The sequence below is a fragment of the Triturus cristatus genome, chromosome 4_1 (genome assembly GCF_964204655.1).
Source record: "Triturus cristatus chromosome 4_1, aTriCri1.1, whole genome shotgun sequence".
Taxonomy (NCBI): Eukaryota; Metazoa; Chordata; class Amphibia; order Caudata; family Salamandridae; genus Triturus; species Triturus cristatus.
The window spans coordinates 751,036,098-751,053,424 of NC_140585.1; the positions used below are offsets into that span (position 1 = coordinate 751,036,098).

Sequence of the window (17,327 nt, forward strand, 5' to 3'; positions counted from 1 at the left end):
ACATTTATAAAATTGTGTAAGGAAGATTTATATTTAGTATCATCATAAAATTATTGGGAATGTAAAACATACGGGTTTTATATCACCATACAATTCTTGGGAATGCTAAATATAATGGTGTTTTATGAACCAATATAGTAGCAAATTTTCCACTACAACCCTGTGGCGAACTAACACATTTTTAAGAAGAGCAGTTACGCCCTCTAAGAAAATGACATAACAGACAAGCATGGTACTAACCTGGAGAAACTTCAATTCCTGCAAAGTAAAAAAGAAAAAAAAGTTATTGTAAAAGAATGAGATTTTTTTTAATGTTGCACAGTTTGTCCAGGTTATTCCAAATATACTATGTCTTTTCAGATGCAAGATTTGAAATGTTGTGAGGCTTTCTTCTAAAGTACACATAATACCCAGAGTATCGGAGGAAGGGCTAACCATGTGAGGTAACTATTGATATCCCGTAGGAGGCAAGAGAGTCAAGTGAAGGACTTTCTGTTTTCTGACAGAAAGTGATGCAGGTAAGATTTAAAGGAAGTGAACTCTTGTTTTTTAAAATGACCTGGACAAAATGCAGTTTTTGGGAGTGTCTTAATAAAGGCCCATCACTGTGCAGGAGCAGGTCAATATTTTCCAGTGAGAAGCACAATTGTAAGAGAGGCACACCATACAAAGAGAGAGAGGCGCACAATACAAAGAGAGAAGCAGAATAAGAAGAGTGAAAGAAAGACACCTGAGGAAGAGGCATGGTAAGAAGAAATACAGGGGGCGGAGAGAGAGAAAGAAGTTTTGTTTACTAATGTACTCTACCTAAAATGTCATTTTGTTACTGTAATACCTTCTTTTTAGGGCAAGCCTACTAGACAGCACATATTGATAAAGTCCTTGCACACTTTCCCCATCTGATCCACAATACACTCTCACCCATTGCTTCTCTTAGCCACCCCCAGCCTCCGTGTTATCCCCCCCCCCCCCCCACCCGCACTGCTTTCAATTTACTGGTCCAAATCAGTAAGTAAAAAAAAAAAATCACTTGCATGACTTTGTAGGAGCTTGGTGCATGGTGTGTGCACCTAAAAAGATGACACTACTGCCGTGTCATAGCACATTTTCTTTGAGTTGCGTTTTTTTAGCCAAGGGAGACCTATTGGCTTTGCCAGTGATTGTTTGTGCAGGTCATATATTTTGCTCTTTTTATTATTTACAGCTCTCTGATGCCAAGAGTCCACGTCTGTGCTAGACAAAGCTATCAAATATTCAATTTTAGTGGAAATCTCCTTCAATAACATACATGCCCTTCCTTCTCCCTTTCAACCTTTTCCACCACATAATCTCCCCGAGACACCCCTTTCTTTTCATGCACTGATTTAAAAACACAGTAATAATAAATAAAACTGCTTGTGGCCAGTTAACCTCTGACTCAACACCATTTCGCCCTAGCTTCAGGTTATAAAGACTAAAAGAAGCAAGCAGGCCACTCCGCATGTGTGGTAGTTGATGTGCATTTGGTTTATGTGCACATTTGCTGATGGATCCTTGGAATTATTGACAAATGCTGTCCGTTACGGGTTTCATTACAGACACTGGGCCTAAATTACGGAAGGTTCGTGTAAATTACGAGACCCGTGGTCACCCTAGTCTGGTATTGCCCATGAATAGTGGTGTGACAGGACAGCGCTCTACTGATTCCCCTCTCCCCCAGGATTTCACCCTAACATACAACTTTAAAATAATAGTTAATGCACAGAGAGTATAAGATGTGAGGGGTTTGGACGGCGCAATAATGACTGTCAGGCGCGACACTCAATGTAAGCAAACTGAGTCACTGAGACTGGCAATGAGTGAGAATGTGCTCAAAGAGGCGAGACATGCACCACACGAGTATATCTGTGCATGAAGGACTTGATAGATCATACCAGCGAGAGTCACCAAATGAGGGAGACTGTGCTCCTAGAATTCAGAGTCACATCAAAAGAGTGGGGTCACATTACAGGGAATAAGAATCAAAATAAAAGAGTGAAAAAGTGCTCCAAGGAGTGAAACTCACACAAAATGAGTGAGAATGTAGAAACTTTGCTAAAATGAGTGAGACTTGCACTTAGATAAACTGTGCTTCATGGGGCTTTGCAATGAATCATGCTTTCTGTTACTGCATCTGTCATAGATGCCTTTATTGTTTCATTGAGTTAAACAGCAAATCCCCCAATCTTTCCTTTAAATTCGGACAAATTCGGATAATATGTACGTTCGTTCTAACAGACTTCTCACATGCTCAGTAGTGCTTTGTCTGGCACTCTGGGTTCTCTTGTGTGTCATGTGACTGAACACGACAAAACAAACATTAGGGTGTTGTCACAGATGGACCTGCTGCATGCAGTAGTATGCAAAACCTATAAACAAATCTGTTTATTGATTGCTTGTATCACGTGAATACCGGGATGCCTGGGTAAAATGTCTATTCAGAAAGGAGAATTTTTAGTTAGTAAATTAACATAAACATCTCCAGAAAGAGCAAGTACAACTATTAAACCGGTGACATGGACTCTCACTCTACACCAGCCAATCCATGCTCATATATGTTCATATATAAAGAATTTAAAAAATGGGGATAGGGGCACAATTTCCAAATACAGCCCATCGTCTTTCATGTTCCTTTTATATAAAGTTTCAGGCCAAGTACATTAATACTTAATGGCTAATTTGTGAAAAAATAAGCTAAACTAAGCATAAATACGTCCTTGGTCTGAGCATCTGCAAACACAGCTACAAATTACACACTCTTCAAACGAGGGTGTCTATAGCACTGATGCGAATGAAAAATGATAGAGTGTAGTAGAAACGAATCACCTACAGCTGCACTAGCCTCCAAAATGAGCAAGAGAGCTCATATGTTCAGACACTATTCTTTTAAGAGACTGATGTTTGGGAGTTTATGGCCTAGTGCTTACTTTCCCCTGAGGCGGAAACCGGGGCCGCTCTCCTATTCTCTACTCATTTACTCTGTGCTCGACTGACTGGTAATTTGTTTTTAGTCATTGTACATATTTTAATCTGTTCTGTTTTAATTTACCGCATTTGCTTGCATTGTCAGTCCCCAAGGGCTCCCATTCTCGATTGCCACCGGCGCAGCCGATCTCTGACGCTGACGCCAGCACGCAGAGGATAGCCGCCGCCATCTTAGGGGAAGGCAGGGTAGCGGTCCAGATCTTGGACGCCTCCCACCCTCCTCGCTATGTATATAAGTAGATGGACTTCCCGTCCGCGCAGCGGGCGGGCGCAGCGGGCGCGCCGAAGGCGCGCCTAAGGCAAGCCCGTCTGCGCCCGTCCGCGCCTGGCCCGTGCCCAGGGCCAGCTCCCCTGCCTGTCGTTCTGATGTCAGCCCTCTTTGCTGGTCTAGAGAACAGCTCTTGCAGATGAGAGTGGATACGTGTATGCCGTCCTACCGCTGCCCCCCGTGCAAGCTGAAGGGACGTCCTTTCACATGCCCTCATTGTGATCTGGTACTCTCCCCTATGAGTAAACGTGCTCTCCCTCATTCCATCCCGACCAAGTGTTCCACTCACTCCCTGACGCTGAGGGCTGGCTTAGTCAACTGCCGCTCTCTCCCTCGCCATGCTAGCGAGATTTGGACATCTCTTGACACCCATGCCTGGGATATCCTGTTTCTCACCGAGTCCTGGTTAAAAGACACTTCCAAACCTGATATTCACCTAGCCATTCCCTCTGGTTATCTCTTAATGGGCATTAATCGAGAGGGTGGTAAAACTGGAGGTGGTCTTGCTATTATATTGAAATCTCATCTCCGGCTGACCTTCAGTAAACTTACGAACACTGGGCTGATTGAAGCCATGTACTTTATCATTTCAGACTCGGCGGCTGTTATTTTGGCTAGCATTTTAGTGTACAATCCCCCTAACGCCTCAGCCCCCTCCCTTATGCTACTGACACATCAGATAGCGGATCTCTCCCTTAAACACCCGTACTTTATAGTGCTTGGTGATTTCAATCTGATGTTGATAACTCTGCCTGCTCCCAGGCTACTCAACTACTAGACACCTTGCAGGGCTTAAACCTGTCCCAATTAGTTCTGGGCCCGACGCACGTAGCGGGCCATACTCTTGACCTAATTTTTTCTAACCATCCTGGTATTATAGTTTATCCCTCCCTCCCTCTCACCTGGTCAGACCACTATTTTCTCCCTTTTGATCTTATTCTCCCCTCGGCACCTGGCCCGGCGGCGCCTGGCAGGGAGTATGGGAGAAAATGGCATAAAGTCACTTGTACTGCCTTAGACCCCTTTTTCTCATTTCAACCAGACTCCTTGTCTAAAGATGTTGACGCTAGCGTGGCTCAGCTAAATTCTGCTCTATTGTTTGCCATCGATGCCATCGCACCTATTCAGCTTACTACTTCCGCTAGATCTCGACCTTCTGCCCCGTGGTTCTCCCCTGCCCTACGTGAGGAAAAGAGTCACTGCAAGAAACTAGAACGTAAATGGCGGCAAACCTATGATCTAGAGGCTAAAACTATCTACAAGTCTGCCTTAAATTTTTTTCTAAATTAAAGAAATCTACGATGAGAGATTTTTATGCTTTACAAATTAAGAATGCAGATAATTCTTCTAAAACTCTCTTTAAGATTGTAAAGGACTTTGTTAAACCTCCTGCTATGGTGCCTCAGAGTTCTTCTAGCCAGGCTTTATGTAATGGTCTGTCGGTGTACTTTCAAGACAAAATTGACAACATTACGTCTCCTTTTCCTACTGTGCTGACCTCCCATATCTCCTGTGCCGGGGACTCTGCGAGATCATCACTGATGGCTTTTAATGAGCTTACTACTGAGTCTGCACTTAATCTGCTCTCCCAGTGTAAGTCTGGTTCCCCTTTAGACCCGGTCCCTGCTAAAGTCATGGGTAATCTGGCCCCCTTGTTGGTCAGACCTTTTCTCTCGATTTGGAATACCTCACTGCGCGTGGGCCAGTTCCGACTGTTTGGAAGGAGGCCTTGTTAGTTCCCATTCTGAAGAAAGTGGATGCGGACCCGGCGCAATTTTGCAATTATCGCCCCATCTCTCTCCTTCCCAATCCGGCGAAAGTCCTGGAAAAGGCTGTACAGTTACAATTGGCAGATTATTTAGAAGCCAACTCTCTTCTTCATGACTCTCAGTCAGGTTTTAGAACTGGTTTTAGTACCGAGACTGCTTTACTAGAGGTCTCCGAGACGATCCGGGAGTGTGTGGATAGGGGTGAGGAGGCCATGTTGGTCCTCCTCGACCTATCCGCCACTTTTGATACGGTGTCCCACGAAATTTTATTGGATCGTCTGAGGCAGTCTGGACTAGGTGGCACCGCTCTATCTTGGATTGCCTTCTTTCTTACTGGTCGAACTCAGAAGGTTCTTCTCAAACCGTATGAATCAGAGGGTAAACCCCTTCTATGTGGTGTGCCTCAGGGCTCTGCACTTAGCCCTTTATTCTTTAACGTGTATCTTGCACCCCTGGCTGAGGTGGTGGAGTCCTGGGGGATCAGAGTGATCTCTTACGCTGACGATACACAGCTTATGTTTTCTTTTAGAGATCACTCTGACTCCAGCTTCGCCAGTTTTTGCCATTGTCTGGGCAATATATGTTCCTGGATGACTTCTAATCATCTCCGACTCAACACTGATAAGACGGAGGTCTTATTTTTTAATCAGAAAATTACTCCTTCTGCTTCTTTGTGGTGGCCGACTGTGCTTAATTCCCCTCCCATCCCAGTTCAAACAGCTCGCAACCTGGGCTTTCAATTCGATAACGCTCTCTCTTGTAAAGCTCAAATTAATAAGGTCACGGCAGCCTGTTTCGGGAAACTGCGTATGATTATAAAGATCTTTCCTTATCTTCCTTTGGATGCTCGTAGAACTGTCATCCATGCCTTGATTACGTCACATCTGGATTATGCCAATAGTCTCTATGCCGGTGCCCCCTTGTACCAAATTGAGCGTCTCCAGATCGTTCAGAATGCGGCGGCGAGGCTGATAGGTAATATCCCCTACCGTCAGTCGATTGCGTCCTACCGTAAGAAGCTACATTGGCTCCCCATCTCCCATCGCATTCAGTTCAAGATGCTGACTCTTGCTTTTCGGGCCCTCAATGGGTCGGGCCCGGTTTATTTGAGAAAGAAACTTGTGCTTTCTCAATCGACCAGATCTCTGAGGTCAAACAACCTTCGTCTTCTTACTGTTCCTCGCTTTCGCCGCTCTAGAATGGGCGGTAGAGCATTCACCGTAATGACGGCGAAACTTTGGAACAGTCTACCACTGGATCTCAGGCTTCTTCCTTCAGAGTCTCTTTTTCGCAATAAATTGAAAACCTGGCTGTTCACCATTCCTTAATTCGCCCCTCTTTCTAAGTATGCAGTCTACAGCGCCGGGACACCCCCTCTGGAGGTAGCCGTGCGCTTTACAAGCTTCTTAAATAAATAAATAAATAAAATATGGACCAGACTTAAGCCTCGACTCTGAATATAACTTGATCACCTGCACTTCAGGAAACTCCTGAAACTATAATTTATCTAATTCCAGTTCCACTATGGAAGCAGACCAAGAATGCCATCTCTAGGCTCACTCTATGCATCTAGCTGGACTATAACGCCCCTGTTTTAAGAATTTCTCCAAAATTATTTTCAGCCTTAATCTAAACTACCACAATTTAGTGCCCAGGGTGATGTGAAGAAAAACATAAAACAAAAGGGGAGGGTGTCTCCTAAAACATGCAGTCAATAAACCCTGCTCCTTAGTGCTCATCAGACACACGACATGAGTTATTATAGAACCCTCACCCACATGCTATTCATGTGGCATGCTTTATCATCGGGTCATCACTTGGTGAGGTACTCACCACCATGTGGGCTCAACCTCGCAGCGGGAGCGTGCACTTTGATATTCTCTATATTCGTAGTGGTCTCGAGAAACAGAAAAGGTAGGACAGAAAATGTTAAAAATTTCTCCAGGGAACTCTAACCCAATTCTTTAATTAGAGGGGTCCTGTGATATAGTTAAAAACATAACATAAAACAAAGAGGCTTTATCCGATCCAGTGTGTCAACTCTAGGTCGACATGTTTCAGATGCTTCGTAAGATGTGTGGAATTCATCAGGACCTCTAAGACCCTTGCTCTCCTAACCTATACTGAGCAGGAGTTATGTACCTGCACACATTCCATTCAAGATCAAGAGATAGTTACCCAACCCTTCTATACAGGGTGAGTTGATTGAAAACTGGAGATTATACATTTCAAGAATCCTAAAAAAGGAGAAGGAACACAGAAACGAAAAGATGTCTGTGTTAGAATAGGGATAGTTTAAACAATGAAACCTCTGCAGTGCACTACACACACTAAAACGATTAGATCTCTAACCTCAGAGCAACCATCATCTATGAGCCAGGATCAGTGACCTGGTGTGATTTAAAGTACCTCTAAAAACAAGTGCTCAAAATATCATGTAGGCATCTCATTCTCCAAGTGTATTCACACAGTGCATCACATATCTACACACAAAGAGGAGAGTAAATACATGAATGTAAGCCACCTAGCTCCTAGTGTTTTCGGTGGGGGACACATGTGCCAATGGATATTATCCAGGCCTCATGGGAGCGAATTCGGGGGCTTGCTAGGATCAAAGGACACACACTGTGAAAACATGAGAGAGATAGCCCTACATTACTAGCAAAAAAGAATAAATATACTGACAAATGACCCAGGGGTCAGGGGGTTTACTTACCATGACAGGTGGGAGGTGGCGCAAAGTTGCATTTGTGTTCCTTGTCTGTGACTGGAATTTTTTTGCCTGTGTGTACTAAGGCATCTCGTAAATGTCTGTTGTGTCTGTTCGCAAACAGAGGTTTAGACAATTGTAGTGCTTCAGTGTTGAGGATAGACCAGTTCCTATTAATAACCTTTTTGACATCATAGCTCGCGATCGATCTGTTGGAAGCCCATGATCTGCAGTATGTAACATGTAGCAAGGAAAGAGTGTAGCACACAGAAGGCTTTGCCATGGTTCCTTTGCATCTTACTTGCATTTGCATAATATTACCCTGTTTGGCTGGGGTCTCCAGTGTGTGCAGCTACAGGGGTCACAGAGTTTTCTCCTATGAACCAGCACTCAAGTACTGACTCCGGTTCACAAACTAGTACAGGGTCGGCTTTAGGGCAGTGAAACTGGTGTGGCTGCACTGGGCGCTGGCTGGCCTGTGGATGGGGTGCTGACCTCAGGGGGGCGCTGTGTTAAGCAATAACTTATGATTGGAGAGATGAGGGGCACTTTTACCCGGTGGTAGTGAGAGGGGGTCATGCAGTGTGGGGGTGCCAAAAAGTATTGTTGCACCAGACGCCACCAGCACTAAAGCCGGCCCTGAACCAGTGTGTGCTAATTGCACTCTGACTTGTTTTGTGAACAAGGCTTCATTTTGCAATGCTGCTAATGTGCTAAAACCTCCGTACCTGTTTGTTCAGGCTGCTTGGTCAAAGGTTTACACGAGAGAAGACAGCAGAGTCTCCACCGGAGTAAACCTGGTGCTTCACTCGACTGTCAATAGAGTGGGGAATGGGGAGTTTGTAAGGGTGAAAGTGCTGCTGATTTATGGTAGAAGCATTGATTATTCATGGTGGTGCTTTCTCTCCACCAAACTCTAAATGAGGCCCATAGTCACTGGGATGTGCCCTCTGTTTAGAGCCTAGGCTAAAGGTGGCTCTTGACAAGGGACAGTACTCATGACCAGACCTTTAAACTAATAATGTCACAACTTAAAATGGCATTAAAATCCGAGTAGTGATTGGTGCCATGTAGGCTGGGTTGGTGTCTATATGCTCACATAATCAGTCACATGATTTCAAATACTGACCCCACACCATCCCGTATCTGATCAGCTGCTACGATTCCACCTCATTCCAGTAATCCCACACCACTTCCAGTTTTTCACCTTCCAAGAAAAAAGCACGCATTTATTTAACTGTGATGCTTTTGCACAAACCACGACTTGGGATTTGTTTTATTAATTGCCAGCCAATTAAGATTGAAATAACTGACTATGCCCGAGAGATGTGCCTGTAAAGGAAACACAGACACATGAATCCGCCTGCAAATCTACAAGGTGATTAGTCGTGTCAACATTGAGCAACGGGGGGGTGGTGTGGTCTCAACAGTGGCCGGATGGCTGCGGGCTGAACGAGCTCTGCCGGCCGAGCCTTGATAAATCCGCTACCATCCGCCATCAGAGGGAGGATCTTTGCCTCCTGCCACGACAGCAGGCATCGTGAATCCTCATAGCAGCCCCTGGGGGCTTTAAAAATAATTTCTGCTGAGCTGTTCCTACGCTTCGGCTTGCCACTCAAGCGCTCGCCGGAGATCTTCCACCTGGGCCGACTGGGCCCGCTCAGCTAGACCTCTCCTGCTTGCCACTCAAGCGCTTGCCGGAGATCTTCCACCTGGGCCGACTGGGCCCGCTCGGCTAGACCTCTCCTGCTGCTGCCGAGGGGTGTTTCCTGGCTGCCCCCCCTCCTGCCCTGCCTGGTGCCGCGACCCCCCCTGGGGGTCCATCTACTTGAGCGGCCGCAAAGTTGACGGCCCGGCGCCCTCCGCCTGTCGATGGCATCGGCGCCGAAGATGTGAGGTGAGAGGGAGGCCTTCATCTTCCAGGGGCCCGGCCTGGCTTGAAACCCAACGATGCTTATCTGCACCTGGCCCATTTACTTGCCTCGCCCCGGCCTGCTAGGCTCATAGCTGAAGACGAGGCGTCGGCCTCATTTGCCTCCGAGCCCGGACCCTGCAGTGTGCCTGGACCCGCTGCCGCTTGTGGCGACATGGCGCAAGCCAACTGAGGACGACCATGGTTGCGAGGTTGAGGCAGCGCCGGACCGGAGCCCCAAGCATCCCAGGTGAGGCCTAGCGCGACCCGGACTCACCACCTGCTGGCTTCCTGGTCTGTTCTCCTGCCCTCCCATGGCGACCTGCTTCCCCTGGCTGCTGTTCTAAGCTGGGGGCCAGATATTATTTGCACTGGTGGCCATCTTGACTCACGCAGCGACAAACTCAGCTTCGGGATCCTGCCTGCTGCTTTGGCCTGCCGCGCTAGAGGGACAGTCTCTAGAGCCAACTCCCTCCTACCTGCCCGACCTCAATTCACCCGCTGGCCACTTTACGGGCCTGGACTCACCCCACCTCGCTTTGCCCTGTGGAATTCGCCACTCGCGGCCCACGGAGTAGTGGCACATGGGTGGCCGCGACTGTTTGGCCTGCCCCGCATTCATTGACTCCCCGTCGGTATTCTTCGCTCTGCACTTGCTGGCCTCTTCCCCCCCCAAGTTCATCTACGACCTGCACCAGCTTTGCTCAGTGCTGTCACACTGCACCTCCTGGACCCGGGACTGGCCCGCTGTGCCCTGTGGCTTTGGGCCCTGCTGAAGGCCTGCGGGCACACCTGGTGACCCATCCTCCTCACCGCACCACGGGTTCAACAAGGGGATAATGGACACACGGCAGCCCAAGATTAACTTCGCGAGACGGGGGGCAGGCAAGGGCGGTGAGCCACTCCCTGACACTGGAGAACAATCCACCCAGGCCGACCTTTCCGAGGAGCGGGACGACAGCCTCCAAACCTTTCTTCCAGAGGTAAAATCAAGTCAAAAATCAATAGATGCCAAAATAGACCACCTCACATAATGCCTGGATCAGGTCAAGCAGAGGGTGGGCTCTCATGACGCCTGCATTGTCCAGCTCGAATCCAGAGTCTCGGACGCAGAGGACGCTGGTGCCGAGGGTGCGCAGAAGCTCTTCAAAATGGACAAAATTCTGGAAATTATACGCGCCAAAAACGAGGACTTAGAGGCGCGCTCCCGACGGAACAATATTCAACCTGTTGGCCTGCCGGAGTCCACCACGACTGGAAGGATGGAGGATTACCTCGAATCTCTGCTGCATGACCTCTTCGGCCCCACTTCATTATTGAATGGCCCCCAGATCTCTTGGTACGCGATCCCCCGGGGCTACTGCTCGGCCCATCATCGCTCGCTTGCTGAACAACCGTGACTCCATCCTTTGCAGGGCCCAGGATTTGGGGGAGATCAAACATCAAGGCAACCTCCTATATTTCTACCCGGACTTCACCCTATCCGTCCAGGCAGCCCGCAGAGACTTTCTCCCCACTAAGCGAATCTTACAGCAGCTCCACATCACTTACGCTATGTTGTACCCCTCAACGCAGCGCATCGATTCAGGGGAGAAAACTGCATTTTTCACCGATCCAAAGGCTGCCCTCAACTTTGCCAAACAAAGTCTCCCTCGCGAAACCATTGTCCTCTCTGAGGGTGACCACCTGAGTGACAATGACTGATCTTGTTGGTACCTGGTCGCAGTTCATAGTGACGCCTGGCACCCGGCACAGGCTTCGTGTATCCTGCTAACTGCAATGACTAATGTACACTATTGCTTGTCCTTGACAGCCGTTGCTTCCTTCTGCAGCTCCTGAAGATGTTTAAATCTGTCAGTGTTCATTTTAATGCCACTGGGCCACTAGACACTCTGTGTATGTCATGCTGATTTCTCCTATTGCAAGATGCCTGCACATGGCTGTATGTGCTGTCTCACACCTGCCTCCCTCCGAGGTCTTTAACGCTCGGCCACCATGCCTTCATGGCAAGGGGTAACTGGTTGGGCCATCGCACCCCGAAGGGATAATTTCCCACCCTGCATTTACCCTTTCAAGTTTGGGTTGCCTGGTTGGGGCAGGTTCTGACGTTCAACCTATTTGGGAGATTGGAGTGGGAGGTGGGTTTTGAGTCCAGGTCTCCGCTTTGGTTGCCCTGTTTCTGGGAAATTGTTTTGTTATTTTTGTACTGTTCTTGGCATGTTACTGCTCGCATCCATCTTACATTGTCTCAATCCTCTAGACACTGGTTCTTTGCACTGGCCCTTTGGTCACAAACGTCACAACACTACTCCTCTCTGGCGGCTGCATGGTTGATACCACCTTTTTGACATGGAACATAAGGGGCCTAAATGATGGCCTAAATGATGGCCGGAAAGCGTGCCTCATGCATGCATACCTCATCAGACACAATGTGGACGTTTGCTTCCTCCAAGAGACGCACCTCCTCCCTGCCACCTCTCCTAGACTATGCTCTGGTCACTGGGGGGAATCCTACACCACTTTTTACTCCAACTATGCACACGACGTCACTATCCTTTTCCGGAAACGTCTCCCCTGGCACAGCACCCACTCCTTCATTGACACAGACGGTCGCTATGTGATCCTTGCCAGCACCCTCTACAACCAACCACTGATACTTGCTGCACTATACGGCCCCAACGTAGACGACTCCAGTTTTTTCACTCACGTCTGGCATATTATTACCTCTCTGGGATCCCACTCTGATTTGGGGGCGGGCGATGTCAACATTGGACCCACACTAGTTTTTGAGCGCTTGGGAGACCGCATCTTACACCCTGAGGCCACAGCTATACTGCACTCCATAATGAAAGACAACTCTCTAGTAGACATCTGGCGCCACAAGCAGATACCTGCTCATCTGGCTCGCGGAGCACCTGGTCCTGCATAGATTTATGGCTCACCACTCGCGATGTTTCATCCTGGCTTGGCTCGCACACTTTCGGATCACGCAGCGGTGCGCCTGCGTTTGCGATTCCTGCATACCCTTCACTGCATGCTCTTGCGGCGCCTGCCTCCCAGCTCGCTTTGAGACTCTGTGTTCCGTGAGGAGATTCGAGGCGCCATCACTGACTATTTCAAGCACAACACTGGCTCTGTTGAGTCGCCCTCGACGCTCTGGGAGGCTTGAAGGTCTTGATCCGGGGGGAGTGCATTGCTAAACAGGCGGGGGTGCTAAAGTCCATCAGAGGAACCCTGAGGCATCTTGAGAGGGACATTAAAGCGCTAGATCTGCAACACTCTCAGGATCCCAGTCCCGCCACTTTAGCCTCCATCTGAGCTAAACTTACCGAGTTCCATGAGGAAGCTGACAGAGAGGTTGCATCCTTGGCCGGGAGACACGCGCCCGTCGCTACGGAGAGGGCGATTGCCCTGAAAAGACTCTTGCAAATCTGCTACGACAGCCACACGCTTCATCCTATATCACTGCCCTTAGCGACGAGACAGCAGGTAGAACTACCTCCCCGGGTGACGTTATTGCCAGGATTTCCGCCTTTTATTATTAACAATATACAGCAGGTGTGCCTGCGCCCCGGCAAATCCTGGATCAGTACTTTGATTCGATTGAGCTCCTATGGCTCGGCAACAGGCACCACGAATACCTGGATGAACCATTCACCCCCGAAGAAATCACCAAGGTCATAGACGGTCACCCGGGTGACAAGGCTCCCAGCTCTGACGGGCTCACCCCGGCGTTTTATATGGAGCACACGTCCCTTCTCGTTCCACACCTGTCTGAAATGTATAATGAATCTTTAGAATCAGGCATACTTCCCCCCTCCCTTTGCGTGGCCATGATCTCTCGGCTTTTCGTCTCGCGCCCTAGTGACCTCTATGTACGCTGATGATGTCACAATATACATCCGTAACCCACAGGAGAACCTGGCCCCTATGACAAGCAAAGTGATCTGCTTCAGCTGCCTCTCCAGGGTTCAGGTCAACTGGAACAAATCTGTTCTTTTCCCCCTCATGGACGCTACCAAGCCGTTCCCAACCGACTATCCATTCATCTGGGTGTCGGGTCCCACTTAATACTTGGGCATCTGCCTGAGCAGGGATGTGGAGGAGCTATGGAGGTCTAACTTTGGTAGGACTATGGACTGGCTCGAATCTAAAATACAAACTTGGCATAAACTCCCCCTCTCTCTCGCCGGGCGCATTGCAATTGCTAAGATGGTCGTGCTCCCGAGCTTTTTATACCTATTTTTAAACATTCCTATCCCACTTTCATCACAATTTTTCAAAAAGCTACGCTCTGCCATCATCACAATGATTTGGGCTGGACGCCAGCCTCGCATCGCCTATGAACTCCTGACATTGCCGCTGGCCTGCGGCGGAATGGGAGAGCCCGACTTTAAGCTCTACGCATTGTGTGCCCAAGCTAGCTTTCTCCACCCAATGCCTTTCCATCAGTTCAGGACCACATATAAAAGTATTCATTCGACCTTCCCACTCGCTCCCCAGCCTAATGCAGCACTTGAATGTATTCACTCCTCCGCTTCCCGGCGCAAGCTAGTCATAAGATTATATGCGCTCACACTGACGGCCTCCCCCAGGGACACGGAGCGCGCTCGTAATGCATGGGACTCTGGCTTAGATAATGGCATCTCTGCCGCGCAGTGGGAATACTGTTGCAGCCAAACCAAGCGCCTCTCCCCAAATTATCGACTCATTCATTTCAAATATCTTCACCAACTTTACCGCACACCCGCCTCGCTACGTAAGATGGGGTTACTAGACAATGACAGATGTGCGCTTTGCTCATCCCCTGCTGCCGACTTCATGCACCTGGCGTGGCTGTGCCCTGAGGTCTCCAGATTTTGGGTGGAGGTGTGCTCTGCAATTGGCGACATTACTATGGAGCGCATAGTCTCCTGTACCTGCTGGGACATGTCAGACATTTCAGACCCTAACGGCAAACTAACTGCCATGCTACTAGTACTTTCCGGGTGGCAACTCATTGGGGCCGCAGGCCAGCGCTGCTAACCAAACATTGGATGGCTGACACTGCCCACTGCCAGTCACTCCCAGGGGAATTCTGGGACCTGGTGCCTGTGACACAATAGACCTCCTGATATATGGGGCCCTCTCATTTCTTACCTTCAACGTTTAGAGAACCCTGATGAACATACATACAACTCTCACACCACTGACCCACTGATCACAGAGAATGGCCCTGACTAGACTGACCCCTAGAGTTCGAAAATGTACTTCCACACAACGTTATCGCATTGGCTTTACCTCTCTCTTCTGATACAACGGGCTGGGAGATGCACCGATTAAAATACATCTAACAGTGTCAATCATATTTATAAATGTGCTGGATGCTATTATCTTTGTTGAAATCTGTAACATGTACCATGCCTTAATGTTCAATAAAGGTTTTTGGAAAAAAAAATATATATATTGAGCAACGGGACCAGAAGGAAGAAGGCATCAGATGACCATACCAGGTCAGAGCCTGAAATATCCACTCCAGAGGTGGGTATGTTTATTTGATATTAAGTAATATGTCCACAAACAAAAATCAGACAACCATGTCTCAGTGCTGTGCTAGTTTCAAGGGAGCAGATATGCTAGTGTTATGCAATGCAAAGCAGTACAAAAAACAGCTTAACCGACATTTGTAGCTGTGTCATGGACAACGTCTACACTGTTCTTTGGACTTGGAATGCTCAGTCATGTTTTCAAGGCATAACCCTGGTCATCCATGATGGGGACGACTCCTGGTTTTTTATGTTTAAAAAAACTGTCAAATATTCATGGTTTTGAATGACTAAGTGTGTTATACCTTCCTATTAGCAAGCCTTGTTCATACGCACCACTTTGAAAGTGTTTATTGTTGGCACAGGTTTTTAATATGTAAGAGTCATGTGTACTGATAGGGAACTTGGTTATCACATCGGTGAAGTAGTAGTTGGCATCATAAAATATCCATACATTTATACATGCAAGCCAAGAGGGAAACATCCATTACAACACAGTCATTACAGTGCACTGCTTTTACAATGCAACTGTGTCTACATTGCATGCCATTACAATGCATGCCATTACAACGCATACCATTACAACGCATGCCATTACAATGCATTATAAGGTAAGTAATGGAGATTTTAGTTTTAGGGTGGGTATGGGTTTTAGGGTAGATGGTAATAGTAATTTTTACTCCTACGCTATCCAACACTTTCCCTACTGTTACACTCACCGAAGTGGGAATAGTAATTTTTACCCCTACAACATCCAACACTTACCCTACTGTTGCACTCACTGGAGTGGGAATAGTAATTTTTACCCCTACACTATCCAACACTTACCCTACTGTTGCCCTAAAAGTATTATGCATTGTAATGGTATGCGTTGTAATGGAATGCATTGTATTGGTAGTTTTTAAAAATGCGTGGTAATGGCATGAGTTGTAAAATCATGCGATGTAATGTTAGTTGCGATGTAAAAAACGCTTTGTAAAAGCATGCGTTGTAATTGTTTGCGTTGTAACATCATATATTCATGCCAAGATACTCCAGGTATGTGTAAAGGTGGCAGTGTCACTACTTGCTGATTGGGGCCTGGTTTTGACAACCTGTAGTGCTATGGTGTGATGGCTATGACAGCTTTCAACATATGTGACAGCAATTCAGCTCGCCCATTTTTTACACATGCCACTACTTTTAGCACATGTGCATCATTTCAGCAGATCCAGTACAGCAAGCAATTTTATCCGAGCTGCTTTTGTGTTGAAACTGGGCAGCTGGCTGTCGTTGCATGTCTAATCTTCATCAAATGATTATTGATAATGGAATGGTCATAGCGTTCATGTCTAGAGCTGACAAGGATCACTTGACGGGGAGATTTTTCTTCAAAATTACAATGCCTCGTTTTTCAGTTTATCAATTAAAGCATTCTGAAAAGGATGCACACACACAGTCCCAGATTTTCACAGTCATGCTAGTTATATACAGGACTGAACAAAGTCAAAAGTTTGCCTCTTTTAAGTACTTGTGAAGTGATAACAAGCTGTGAGCCCTTGTTTCCCCTCCATTTCATCTAGGTGTGAGACTCCTGATAGCTCTCAGCCAGGATACTCCAACAAAAGGAGGCCTGATGGCCCCTTAACTTTTGGTTTTGTTATGGACGAGCTGGAATCTGATGAGCCTCTTCCCCGCCTGCACATTGCTGCTCGGAACAAAAGCACACAACATGCAAGGGCATCTGAAATTGTCCCGGTGTCTGAAAATTACATTGGTCCAAGTTCAGCATATTTCTGTGGTGCCCAACTTTTTGTCAAGGTAGACGTCGTACACCCTGTGAAAATAGTGGGTAGACGCTGTCTACCCGTGTGCACCCTCGACTTGTGCCTTGCATGGCACAAAGTATGCTCTAGGACAGCAGGGCGAGGAGAGTCACACACCAAGTGACAGGTACATTAGTAACATCTTTTAATTCCAAATAGTTTTATTCCACTACTGTGTCCAAAAGAGGAGGTCTAACTTAACATACGACCCACCCTTCTGTGCTGTTATTCATCTTACCACTTACATGTTTACATGAAGCAGAGATTGTTTTGTTTTTTAACTGTAAATGTGTAAAATGTAAAAATATTGTGAGAGCAGGGTCTCAACATCTAAG

General features: G+C 47.4%; 1 protein-coding gene across 33 annotated transcripts in view; it reads right to left on the reverse strand.

Annotated features, from left to right (window-relative positions):
• MYBPC1 (myosin binding protein C1) overlaps window positions 1–17,327 on the reverse strand; it is a 330,430-nt gene that overhangs the window by 257,436 nt on the left and 55,667 nt on the right. For 7 of the 33 annotated variants that reach the window (XM_085653283.1, XM_085653281.1, XM_085653300.1 and 4 more), the window contains exon 3: window positions 241–258. The exons of the other annotated variants lie outside the window; for them this stretch is intronic. In XM_085653283.1, the coding sequence (XP_085509409.1) occupies window positions 241–258 (18 nt within the window). The remainder of the gene's footprint in view (window positions 1–240; window positions 259–17,327) is intronic. 33 annotated transcript variants of the gene reach the window in all.